At 37.1% G+C, this 13,386-nt stretch overlaps 1 protein-coding gene across 6 annotated transcripts in view; it reads left to right on the plus strand.

Moving 5' to 3' along the window:
• DIAPH3 (diaphanous related formin 3) overlaps positions 1-13,386 on the plus strand; it is a 509,936-nt gene that overhangs the window by 176,688 nt on the left and 319,862 nt on the right. For all 6 annotated transcript variants that reach the window (XM_058683514.1, XM_058683521.1, XM_058683534.1 and 3 more), the window contains 3 exons: positions 5,032-5,136; positions 8,382-8,690; positions 9,441-9,555. In XM_058683514.1, the coding sequence (XP_058539497.1) occupies positions 5,032-5,136; positions 8,382-8,690; positions 9,441-9,555 (529 nt within the window). The remainder of the gene's footprint in view (positions 1-5,031; positions 5,137-8,381; positions 8,691-9,440; positions 9,556-13,386) is intronic.

The raw sequence follows: 13,386 nt of genomic DNA on the forward strand, positions 1-13,386 counted from the left end.
GACACATGTAAATACTTTGCTTTAGGCAGGAAGCTATCATAGTTGCTAGACACATTCTTTATTTTGGTGCATAAATTTGAAAAATGAAGACCAGAAATGTCAGAAAGTACATAGAGAATATTGAATTATCAACCTTCTTGTACAGATGCACTAATACATTTACCCTAGGGAATGAAATTAAGCAGAGCCTCAGCCTTAACTGTGTTTCTTGACATTTTTGCGTGTAATTTTGTAAGCGTAATATTGCTCTAGAAACTCTTTTTGGAGAAGAAGGCTATCATATCTGTTTTTATAAAGTATGTCTTTAATGGAGATTCATTTTATCCCCAAGGCTACTGTGATTTGACTGTAGATATTATAAAAATGCTAAAGCAAAGTTTATATTTTGTCTCATCCTTTTATAGGGGAGGATATAGAAATTTATCTCTTTGTTAAGTACAGATACTTTAAGTATGGCCAAGTTAATTTAATAAATTCTCTTAGAGTATACTAATTATGACTCTGATTATTTTGGTAGTTTTATCTTTGTTCCCATAAATCATCCTTTTTCCTCCTGAATCTTATTCTAAGCCCTACTAGTTAGGGTAATGTACCTACTGATAGTGTGAAAAAGACTTCATTTTTACTCTCATAAGAATTTAATTTTTTATTTCTTGCTAAGCAGAAGTAAACACTGAGCAGTCATAAAAGGGAGAAGAGAGAACATGACCTCTCAAAGATTTTTCATGCCGGGAGATTGTGGAACTTTAATATATGATATTGACATATTTATTCACAACATATAAAGGAAGACTTGACAGGAATTGGCTCCATTTCTTCATTTGACAAATATTTACTGAGTTTAGTTATAAATGTAAGGCTTTGGAAAGGTGATGAATAAAGCAGATTCTCACTGTGAATAACCTTCCAGGCTGGTGGGTGTTACTGTGGTGTGTGAATAGTGCATTTTGATATTTTTATATTACAGTGTTATGACTGCTACAGTAGGAATACCCTATGCAGAATGGGAGCCTTCTGAAAGGACTCCTCATCTAGACTTGAGTGGCCAGGCAAGGCTGACCCAAGGAAGTCATAGCTAATGTGAGGCGACAAGGTGAGATAGCCAAGAAGGAGGGAGACAGGAATTTATTGTGAATTTCAACACAGCCATCTCAAGGTTAATATTTCTGAAACCAAATTTATTTTTCTTTTCCCTAAAAAAATGCCTTTCCTCCTCCATGAATTTTATATCCCTATTTCCCCCCTAAAATAATAATAGTTTCCAGCTTGCAAAGCAATAGAACACCATCATCATCTTAGAGATATACTCCCCTCACTCATTTCCTTCATTTAGTTGTACACTAATTTTTTAGATTCTGTTTAAAAAAAAAAAGTCCCTTCATTTTTTTTTTTTTTTTTTCCCCTGTTTTCTGTTTCCCTGTCTTCCCCTTCATTCAGGCAAGCCTTAAATTCTTGGTTGGGTGACTATAGCAGCTCCTCAACCTATTCACATGCCTCTGGTGTTTTCTTTCAGTCCACCTTGCACACTGCTGCAGGCTGGGTTTGCCAAAGTGCAAATTTGGTCATGTTAATTTCTTATTATAAATACTCTTAAAAGCTCTCCATGGTTTACGGGAAAAAAGAGAAACTTTTTGACTTTAAAATTCCTTAAAAAATTTTTTTTCCGTTTATTTATTTTGAGAGAGACAAAGAGAGTGAGCAGGGGAGAGGCAGAGAGGGAGGGAGAGAGAGAATCCCAAGCAGGCTCCGTGCTCTTGGCGTGGAGCCAGATGTGGGCTTGAACCCACGAACTGCAAGATCATGACCTGAGCCGAAACCAAGAGTTGGACGCTTAACTGACTGAGCCATGCAGGTGTCCCCAAATTTACTGTAAAATTCCTTTAAATGGTTTAATTCCTGTCCACATCTATAACTTCATCTCTTGCAATTTGTTTTCTTACCTCCTTTTATGGCCCTTGCATGTGGTTGTTTTCATTTGTATACTGCACTAAACCTTCTATTTGAAATGCCAGCTGCACTTATCAGCTAACTACTCAAATTCTTCAAACCTGGGGCCAAGTTATCACTTCTCCAGTAATCACTCCCATGCCTCCAGTGTATTTCTCCATTGCTGGTAATTTTCATACGTTCGCATTGTTACTTTCCTTTTACTTTGCCACCAGACACTATACTTACTAAAAGTGATGACCATATTGTATTCCAACTCTGTATCTCTAACACCTGCTACTTTGAGGAACACATCAGATGCATGATATTCCTTACAGTATAACGAGAAATAGGTAGGTAGTTTGGGGCCAACTCCCAGGAGGTTCTTATATATTAGGTTAATGACGTAGCCACTGTAAGTTGAAAAGCAAAAGAGTCATGTTTTTTGAGCCATCCTTTAGAAAGAACAGCGATACTCAAAAAAGTTTGTAGAGGGGAAAGGTAATACTGGTTTTAAAAATACTGTTTTTGTTCGTCACCTTGAAGAATGTTCATTGGGCAGTTGAAAATACGTTTATGGACTGATTAGTAGTCTGGAATTCAGACAAGAAGCTGAGCTGGTGATGGGAATTTGGAAGCCATCAGTGTATGAATGGGGACTAAAACATGTGGGTGTGGAAGATACCATTCTACCAGGCGTATGAAGTGAGACTATTAGAGGGGCAAAGGAAGAGTCCTAGGACAGGACAATAGTAGACGGTTGGACTGAGGAATAGGAACCTATAAAAGAATTGGTAGGAACAGCCAAGGAGTAAGCAGGAGGACCAGAAGAGTGGGTTGTAATACAACACACTGGGGAAGAGAGAATGAATACAGAGGCATATTCGTGAGTATTTAATGCTGTAGGACAGTCCCGTTCGATACGGAATGATGACAGTGTTTGATGATCTGTGTTCAGCATGCTAGCCTTCAGCCTGTGCCTGTTGTGCCCTTGTGACTGAGGAACTGAAGTTTTAAGTTTGATATTAGCTAACTTAAATTTACATTCTAGCAGCCACATTGGCTAGAGGCTACACCATTGAATAGTACAGGTATTAGGTCAAGTAAGAGGAGGCCCGGAGAAGTCCGGGGGCTTTGGAATTTGGCAAGCCATAGTTTTTAGAATGAAAGATGGTGGCTAAGTTGGATAATGAAGTGAATGAAGTTCAACAGGCCAGAAAAGGGAGTATGATCCAAGCACACTTTTTGAAGGAGTGCACTTTTTTTTTTTTAAATTTTTTTTTTCAACGTTTTTTATTTATTTTTGGGACAGAGAGAGACAGAGCATGAACGGGGGAGGGGCAGAGAGAGAGGGAGACACAGAATCGGAAACAGGCTCCGAGCCATCAGCCCAGAGCCTGACGCGGGGGCTCGAACTCACAGACCGCGAGATCGTGACCTGGCTGAAGTCGGACGCTCAACCGACTGTGCCACCCAGGTGCCCCGAAGGGGTGCACTTTGAAGCAAGAATAAGATTAGAGTTAGGTGACTCAGGGTAAGGACAAAAAGAGGGTCAAGGAAGATTAGCGTCTTTTAAATTCTTAAATGGTAGGAGGGGTTTGGAGGAGCTGCAGTAATAGGAGTGGTAATGTTGGTGTGGTATGGGTGAAGTGAGGGATATTTGTTTTTTTTTACACGGTAGTTTCTGTTCTCTTTATAAAAGCGCAAAGTTTAGAGTGCGAGGATTGAATGTGAGATTTATTTAACCTGTAAATGGGAATTACAACAATGTTTATTATTTCAGAGTTTTTGCGTGTGTGAATGCAATGATGAAATTGCATTCATGAAATGCAAAAATGCTGACACTAAATCATGGGGGAGGCAACCCTCTGGGGGGGTTGGCATATGAGAAATCTCTGAAACTTTGACTCATTTTGCTGTAAGCCTAAAACAGTTCTAAAAAATAAAATCTGTCTTAAGAAAATACCTGTAAAACATTATCTGAATGTAATTTGTAGGAGGGTGCTGTGGTTTTATCTAAACCCAGGCTTGGAAGACAAGGTCTGGCTTTTAATCTCACTTTTTAAATTTACTGTCTGTACGACAAGGGATTGGATTGCCACCTTTTTGAGTTAAGGACAAAATAAGATTCATAAATAAGTGTTCTTTGTCATCGGTTGCTTTTTACATTCTTGCACTTTCCCTAATTGAGGTCTGACCATGCTTTAAAGTCTAGAGGCTACATCTGTGAGGTAGTATTTTTTTTATGATTTTTTTCTTCATTTTTTAAAAAGAAATAAATGTTCTCCAGTATGAGACAATCCCCTATTGCAATTCACCTCTGATAGAGGTTTTCAGTCATGATGATGGCAGGGTGAAGCTATTTGAAGGCAGGGTGGGAATTTGTGATAAGTGGCTGTATAAATTAGAAAACTCATTGGATTCACCAAATTTTACTGTTTGCTTTCCTCCCACAAGGTATTGCACCAGGGTTTTAGAAAGATTAATTTATCATTAATCTCTCAAAGATTAATCTCCAAAAGATTAATGATAAATAACAGACCTTATTCTCTTAAATTGCTGTTGAAGATTAGAGCCTGCATCAGGGCCCTTAACTCTCATGACGACGTGAGAAGTGATGCATTTACGAAATGGAGTTATATAGTAATAGCAAATATTAAAATGGAATTCTTTTTAATTCCTATCATAAGGTTCAAGTACAAGTTTTTGCAAATAGGGGTCTGGGAACTCACTACAATGCTTTGCTCTCTATTATTTTACACAAAGTTGCAATGATATTTAGGGACTTTTAAGAAAAATGTCAGTGTGGCAGATACCTCCGGGCGAGTTTGCTCTCCTGAGAGGAGAAGGTCACAGACTCCATCCCTGGCTTTGTCTGCTCCCTTGCAAATTGAATGATTTTGGTGGGACCCAGAGAGGGACCTAGGGACAGGCTTTGGGTGACTTAGCAAAATCTACCACTTTTTTCATAAAAAGTTTGTGTTCTACTGACGGGTCTTTAGATCATTAGAACCGTATTTCTTTATGAAGAATAGCGCTTTTCACTGCCATCTTTCTGTCTCCTGTTTTTTTCTTTCTTTTTTTTTTTTCTTTCTTTCTTTGCAGTTTGAAAAAGAGTTTACCGACCACCAAGAAACTCAGGCTCAATTGCAGAAAAAAGAAGCAAAGATTAATGAACTTCAAGCAGAGTTACAAGCTTTTAAGTCACAGGTAAAATACCATCTATCTGGATTGAATTTGGCTATTGAAAGCTTACTATGGAAGCAAAGGTCATGTCACAGCTTCATAGTTCAAAATGTTTAAACTTTAATTTCACTTGTATGTTTTCATAGTGTTGTTTTTCTACATATTTTTGCTCTGTAAATTAAAATTATTTTCCCACTGTTTTTTCTAGTTGCATTTTTTAAAATGTCATCAATTTTTACTAATTAATCTTCTTCCTTATGTTTCATGTGGGTTTTGTTCCTAACGCCATACGTTTCATATGTAATCATAAAGGGTGAGAAAGACTTTTACTCTTAGATTTGTCATTCATCACTGATCTTTATCCCACTACAGGAAATTATTGCTCAAGCTATTTATTTTTCAAAACCTTCAGCCTATGGGTACCTTGCAGTGAAAGATAACCTCTAGCTGAATGAGAACATTTTCTGATAATTTTTCAATTTCCAAAAGTAAACAGATTTAAAACATGACAAAAAAGAGAGCAAATCTGGATTATGAAGCAGATAGCTCACATACACCCTCTATACATAAAACATTTAGATAGCAAGAAATACATCATCTGCATGTTTTAAATGGATGACAGTAAGGAGGTAGAATATTCATAGCTAAATTTCTTCATGCAGATTTACATATAGGATGATGAGTAGTAAGTATAGTTTTGCTATTTTCTTTTCATCCTAATTTATGGTTATATAGAAATAGTCTCAGATGTACCATTTCCTATATGGTATGCTATTTCCTATATTACTGGCTATTTTGTTTTCTCTTAAATACTTAGTGGGTAATTTTGTTACGGAGGCTATAAGAAGAAACCCTAAGAGATAGCTGTCTCTTAAGTGTTCAATTTTAGGGGGAAAAAAAAGCTCTTATCTGTAAGAAAATCACTCTCAACGATCTTTCTTTAGCGTGTAAGAAGGAAGTACAATTTATTGAAACTTTTCATCTTTCCTGTATGGCTCCTTGTCTCTCATACTAAAAAGTAACATTTGATTGTGTTTTACATTTCAGATTGAGTTATAGACCATGGCTGAGATTTTTAGGTCCAGTTTCTCCTTGTCTGGGCCAATATGAATTTTAAAAATAATTCTTTTTCATTTCTTCTAGTTTAAGGATTACTTGTAAATCCAATCTAAAGAATTCCTGTTTATACAAAATGAAAATATCTGCCATCTTTCGACATGTTACTGCTGCCTGTGTTTTATATTAAGATGGGAATAAATTGTTTTAAAATGAGATTAACTCCAGCAATCTCCTATATTATTTCAAAATGTGGACAAGCGTGACTATTTATGGCTATCAGAAGCAAGCCAACAGCTTAGACACAGTATTGGCGGCCATGTTAATTTTTGAAGAATAACTGGGTATTTCTTTTTCCGAGAGATTACTCGTGTATTTGTCATGAAATCTAATCATTTGTCTTAAGATCCTTTGCTCTGCTCAAAGCTATACTGGTTATGAAGAGTCTGAATAAAATATATTCTGTGTGATTTTATTCCTTTATTCACGTAACAGCCAAGTATTGTCGGGTGCTGGGGATATAATGGTGAGCAGGTTGATCACAAGATAATCTGGCTTCATGAACAATATATTTAAGTCAACCATGCTACATCAAAGGAACTAGTATAGAAGAGAAATGCAGCCATATCTTTAAAGCATTAATAGTTAATTATAACATGTATATTGAATGTGAGTATAAAATACCTACACCTCCTTAACATTCAGAGGGCACTACTATCCATGTTAACGGCAATGCAGCATAATGCTGAATTGATTCTTCTTTATAATTAATGTTTTTGTTAAGACATGTTCTTTGATTTGTGGTCTCAACTTCTTTTATAACACTTTTTTCTTTGTGCTGATCTCATGTGTCAACTTTAGGCTTTAATACATCATCTATTTTTCATAATTGTGCCATAAAACTTTTAAAATGATTTATTAATGTTTATTAAATGCCCCCACTTGCAGGTGTGTGTGTGTGTGTGTGTGTGTGTGTGTGTGTGTGAGAAAGAGAGAGAATTGAAATCAGTGATTATAGGAAAATAATCATATCACAAAATCAGATCTTCTTTAAAATAATCAAAAAGCATATATTCTTACCATGCCATTGAAACATAAGGCCCGAAGTGACCAGTGGCCACATTTTGCCCTTTTTCTCTCCTGATTTTGCTTTGCTTTTTTGTGACATTTGATACTGTAGAATAGCCCGTTATCCCCCCTCCCTCACTGTCTTCACTTCACTGTGATTCATGAACCTGCGCTTGTGTGTTTTTTTCTCTTATCTTTAATTCATTCATCCAACATGTATTTCTTCAATGGCTGTCATTTGCCAGCTGCTGCTTTAGGTGCTGGGAAAGAGTAGTAAATTATACAGACTTAGTAACTGCCCTTATGGAGCTTATAATCTATCAATGAGATAAATGCTAATGATTTCTTAAGCATTTGACACTTTGATAATAATGGCAATCAAAGAGAAGCACAAAGTGCTATCTGTGTAAAAGGAGTGGTCGGATGAGGCTTTCCTGAGGAAAGGACTTGCTAGCTAAGATTGAAAGGATCTACAGGAGGTAACCACATGTCAAGAAAGTTCCAGGCAGAAGGGATTGCATGTGCAAGGGCCCTGAGAGACGTATGTGGTTGGCAAATACGTGAAATTGCACATGACAGCCACTTAAAAGGCCAGTTCACAAGGATCATGATGTGCCCTGCAGGTCGTCCTTAGGAATTTCTGATTTTTTTTCCTCAAGATAAAGGTATGATGTGACAATGCTATTTAAGTCTCTCTGGGTCTTCTTCTTCTTGTTTTGCTTCTCATTTAAATGTCAGTATTCCATAGAATTCTGTACATAGACTTTATGCTACATGCTCTGTACATACTCTGGGTGAACTTACCTGTTCTCAGTGAGTTGAACTATCACCTAGAAACTGCTGTTTTAAATCTTCTAGACCCACATACCCATTTCCTCCCAGGACATCTCCACCTGGATGGCCATAACTACCAAAATAGGAAATAATATTTCTGGCAATTACACTTCTATGAAAACAAAAGCTAAATTCTTGAATTGGAAAAAGAAAAAAAACTATTGGGATTGTGTCTTTTTAGGTCAAGCCATGTGAAATTGCTCATCCTGAATTGTCTTTGGTGTAAAATAATTTTTGAGGCAAGTGTACTTTGACATGTTTGGTAGATGTTTTTAGTCATATTTCTTTTCTTTTTTTCCCTTCCCCTCTAGTTTGGTGCCTTGCCAACCGATACAAGTAACTCTTCGCCATTGGCAGAAGAAAATGGATCTGGCCTTCCAGCACTTGCTTCTTCCCTGCCGCTGCCCTCCTGTGGAGGAGTGCCTCCTCCCCCTCCTCCCCCACCCCCTCCTCCCCTTCCAGGAATGCCCCTGCCCTTTGGTGGTCCTGTGCCTCCACCGCCTCCCCTGGGATTTCTCAGTGGGCGAAACTCTCCTCCTCCACCAACCCTACCTTTTGGGTTAAAACCAAAGAAAGAATTTAAGCCCGAAACCAGCATGAGAAGATTGAATTGGTTAAAGGTAAAACAAATAAATGGAAGAGACATACCGTCGCCTAGATAAAAATTTAACTTTATATTTAATTTCCAGTGGAAATCCTAATCAGAGTGTCATTCAATAGATAAGCGTTATTTGAATTAAATAAAAGTATTGAAACAAAGCCCTTTTCTCTCGACTGAGGCTTTCTGGTTTAGAAATTTGGTGAGAGTTGATGGTTGTTACAATGGGATTTGGTTTGTGATTAAGCTGGTAATTCAACATTATCATCATTGAACATGAAGTGTTTCTCACAAGAACAAAAATAAGTTAGTGTTCGTATGAACTTATCTATGTTGATAGCCATTGGAAAAATTAATACATGTTGTCAAAAGTTGGTAATTAGGACACAGAAATCCTGAATCCTGGAGATAGATGGTTTCATGGTCACATAACCTTGGGAAATGATGTGTGATATATCCTGCACTTGAATTATTGCCGTGCACATGAGTTGTATTCAAGACCCTGAGAGGTATAATTAAGAAAGAACAAGTTTTATTTCACTCTGCTTCAAACCCTCAACTATCTGAGAGTGGAAACTTTTTTTTTTTTTTTTAATAAAACCTTAGCTTCCGGAGGAACTTGTATTTTATTACATGTACTTTGGGGGAAAATATTAAGGGATTACTTCATAAACATCTGCTGGCAGCTATGGGACATTGGGTCTGAACGTAGTGATTGTGCGGGGACAGATGAAACACCCAACTATTTATGAATCTATCTCTCTGATTGCAGATCAGACCTCATGAAATGACTGAAAACTGTTTCTGGATTAAAGCAAATGAAAATAAGTATGAAAATGTGGATTTGCTTTGTAAACTTGAGAATACGTTTTGTTGCCAACAAAGAGGTAAGTTGAACATCATGCTTATTTGCTTATTTTAATATCATGCTTATTTTAATATGTTAACATTGCCATTTTTTCTGTATTAACTTTTACAGAGCATTGTTTGAGGAGTCCTATATGTGATATTTTTACTTCATTAGTGGGTAAATAAATTAATGGGAAAAAATTTTAAAATACCAATTTTGTTGTGAGTATAGGATAAGCAGTCTTGAAAATGCAAGTGGTTAATACATAACTTTGTCAAATTTTTGGTATGATATCTTTTTTGAAGATGTTCTTAATTGGGTTTTCATAAAGGAGGATATTTTCAGAGAGAACTTTGGCATGAGAATTCCTTTGAGTCAATGGGAAATAGAAAAACAAACAGAATGTGAGCCTTCTTCTAGCCAGCACTTTACCACCCTTTAATATTACTATGACAGTCACAATAATTAGTATGAGTCACATGGGATAGAAATACCAAATTTATAGAGTACCTTGAAAGCTTAAAATAGAAGTACATGAGTAGGTTATATGAACTTTTTATTAAAAGCAATTAGCGTTCATTTCCGAATTGTTTCGTGATAGCTTTTACCTGCTTGGTGTGATGATGATGAATATTTTTAAATAATTTTATTCAAACATCGTTCTTATCTGAAAATTGGGTTTCTACTGTATATGTTTCAGGGTTGATATTGACTTAAACTAGTAGGTTAATTTTTAAGTTACGTAATGCTTACATTTTATGTCTATGTTACAAGCTACTTGGATCAGTGATTACATTTTAATTTTCAAGAAGGAACCCTTTTCACCATAGACCTATGCCACTTACAACCCTGGGCTCATTGAACACAGAGAGCTGTAGAAGAGAGATTTTACTCCAGCTGGAGATGGGAAGGGTTGCTATATACAGGGAAGAATTAACTTCTTAAAATACCTACTACGTATTAGGCGATATGCTGTATATCTGATTTAACTTGACAGTCGCAGCAATGAAAGGATTTTGGCAGATACCCCTCCCACCCCAAATCATTTGAATTCCTTTGAAATGCTTTGTAAAATATAACTGTAAATTAGAATCTCTTTCTAAAAAGTAAGTTAGAACTCTAAAAGGTAATTGTAAATTAAGGTGGCTTTCCAGAATTTGTGCTAAATCCAAAGCCTTCCGCAGATATTTTTGGGCACTGTTCGTGACTAAAATAGTAAAAATGATATATTTTGATCTTTGAAAACAGGGGGAATTTTCTCAGCAAGCTTATCCTAGGAAAACTTGTGAAGTAAGCAGATCTTAATTTTACCTTTTGATTATGGAGAATGAAAATTTTCTTTGAATAAGATTAGTATACTCTTCAGGCAATCAAGGAAAATATATGGCAGTTAAAATGTGTATTTACATGTAAAACACTTCAGAATTTCAGATTTCATAATCTGGAATTGATTAGTTTTCCCTTTGCTTTCCTAGTAGGGTACAAACGGTGGTACCTTAAAGCTATTTAAGTAATACTGCCATCCAGCTACTGTCTCTCTCTTTTTTTTTCCTCTTTACTCTGATTACTTTCTTAATTAATGAGGCTCAAAAGGGAAACTTGTTAGCATGTCTTTAATTTAGCTGTAGTGTTAGCCCTAAATGAAATAATTGGACCTTTAAAAAATTCTTAAGTCATCTAACTTTAGCCTTGAGATTCAAGGTTGAAAAAAAACAACAATGTATTTGCTCAATCAAGTATTAGTTATGAAGTTTAAGGTGAGGAAATGGTGATCCTTGTCTGAGTATTCCGTACTTCTATCTGTCTCTGCCTTCGTACGTGCCGTCCCCTCTGTCCAGAGTCTCTCATTTGACTTACAGACTGGCAGAGGCCCACGACTTCTCTTGTCTCAGCTCAACTGCTACCTTCTTTCTTCTGTGACAGTGGATGATACCTCCCTGGTGATCAGAAAAGATGGGGATGCCCGAGGTTGTCATCCTGGGCAATGCCAACCTTTCACAATGCCAATAGGAAACAAGCTGTGAAGGTGACTATTTTTTGATCTGGATTTTAAAGAATAATTCCTGGAAAACATTATTCAAGGAGCCTTAAGAATACATTTTAGCATTACCAGTAGTTAAGTATTTTATTGGAAAACAAAATTGCTGCTTTCAGAAAAGCAGGATTTCCTATAGATACTTTGTAGAGAAGATCAGAAAGGAAGGCAAGAGGAAGGTATCTGAAAAGCTTACCGGAGACCAAGGGGTGGTGGTGGAGTGGACACGTTGCTCCTTGTCTCTTTATTTGTGGCCTGGCCACTGAGGCAATAGGTCCAAATCTTCACTTCTGCCTTTCTCCTTTCTCCCATGAGTCCAAAGGTTACTTTAACTCCAGTTTTTAATTTCTGCAGAATTCAAAATTGAACCTAGTCACGAATTATTCAGTCCATGGTGGCGATACAGTGACTCTCTGCTCCCTAGCCAGCAGGGGGAGGTAGAGGCATCGCCTCCTGGTTGATTTTCCTTCATTGGTTCTTGTCAGGACTTGGAAGGGAAGGACACAGGATTCCCATTACTGGGTTTTTAGGGAAATAATGTATCTGCTTTTCATTGCAGTAATTCTTTTGTCTAAGAACCAGGGCATTTTGTGACAATATGGATGGACCTCTAGGTCATTATGCTAAGTGCAATAAATCAGGTGGGGAAAGACAAATATTGTATGATTTCTCTTATATGTGGAATCCAATACAATGAAAAAAGCAAACCAAGCTCATAGATAGAACAGAATGGTGGTTGCCAGAGATGGGGGTGGGGGAAATGGGGAGGAGGGGTAGAAATTTATTACATAAACAAAAAACCCAGAGCTATTTCTCTGATTACAAAGGTGGATATTCCATCCCAGGAATTTAAAAGTGGTAAAGGCCAATCATTTGTGTCCCCTAAACATTTGAAATAGGTGGAAAGAAAAAAAAGGAACTGAATTTCATAATTTACCCTCTAATTCTACCTATTCTAATCACATACTCTGTATTTTTTGTTATTATGGCTCCCCCCCTCCCCCCCTCCCCCCCCACCTTATGGAAGACACTGCTTTGGGTTTTATTGACTTTGAAGTTAAGATGATTGGGTTTTAGTGGTCTTATACCCTGAAAGTTGGAAAAGGAAGAGGGCTTAACAATACCAGTGGAGCACCTGTGGTTGTACCACTTCCTGAGCTGGGCCATCTTCATGTGACCTTGTTTAAATCATGACCACATCTCTGCTGAGATTTTTCTCCTGCCCAATGATGCTAAGTCCCCAGAATACCACCCTGCCCCACTTGCTGGTAGACATAGCAAGATATTCTAGGCATGAGCTTGGATATTTCCTCTTTACTCATGTTATTCTTTATTATATCTTTTTTTCCCTCCCAGTTAAATTTGTATTTTAAACTAACTTCCCTGTTACGTCTAGACATTGCTTTATTAGGAAAGTGCCCGTGTCCTGCCTTAAGGAGTACAGGAAACTCAGCCTCTTCGTACGAAATCAGTATGTTTCCTTGATCCCGTTGTATAATTTTTTTCTTTGATTCCTTTATTTGGCTATCAAGTATCGCTTTGGTTTCCTTGTCTTTCTCAGTTCTAACCTGTCTAAATTTTTGAGTTACATCTCAGCTTTTCATATTTTAAATTCTCCTGAAAATAACATGTAGGCATTTTTCCTGGTCATATTTTTCTTTTTCTCATTCTCCCTCATTCCTTTCTCCTGTGTTTGGCTGTCACTGTTCAAGGCAGCCAATATTTATTGGGTGTGCACTGTATGTTAGGCCTTGTGTTTGGCACTGGGGACGCTGTAGAGAGAAAGCAGTTGTGTGCACGTCCACGTGTTGTTTTCTCAACCCCAGTGAAACT

This window comes from Neofelis nebulosa, chromosome 1 (assembly GCF_028018385.1).
Source record: "Neofelis nebulosa isolate mNeoNeb1 chromosome 1, mNeoNeb1.pri, whole genome shotgun sequence".
Taxonomy (NCBI): domain Eukaryota; kingdom Metazoa; phylum Chordata; class Mammalia; order Carnivora; family Felidae; genus Neofelis; species Neofelis nebulosa.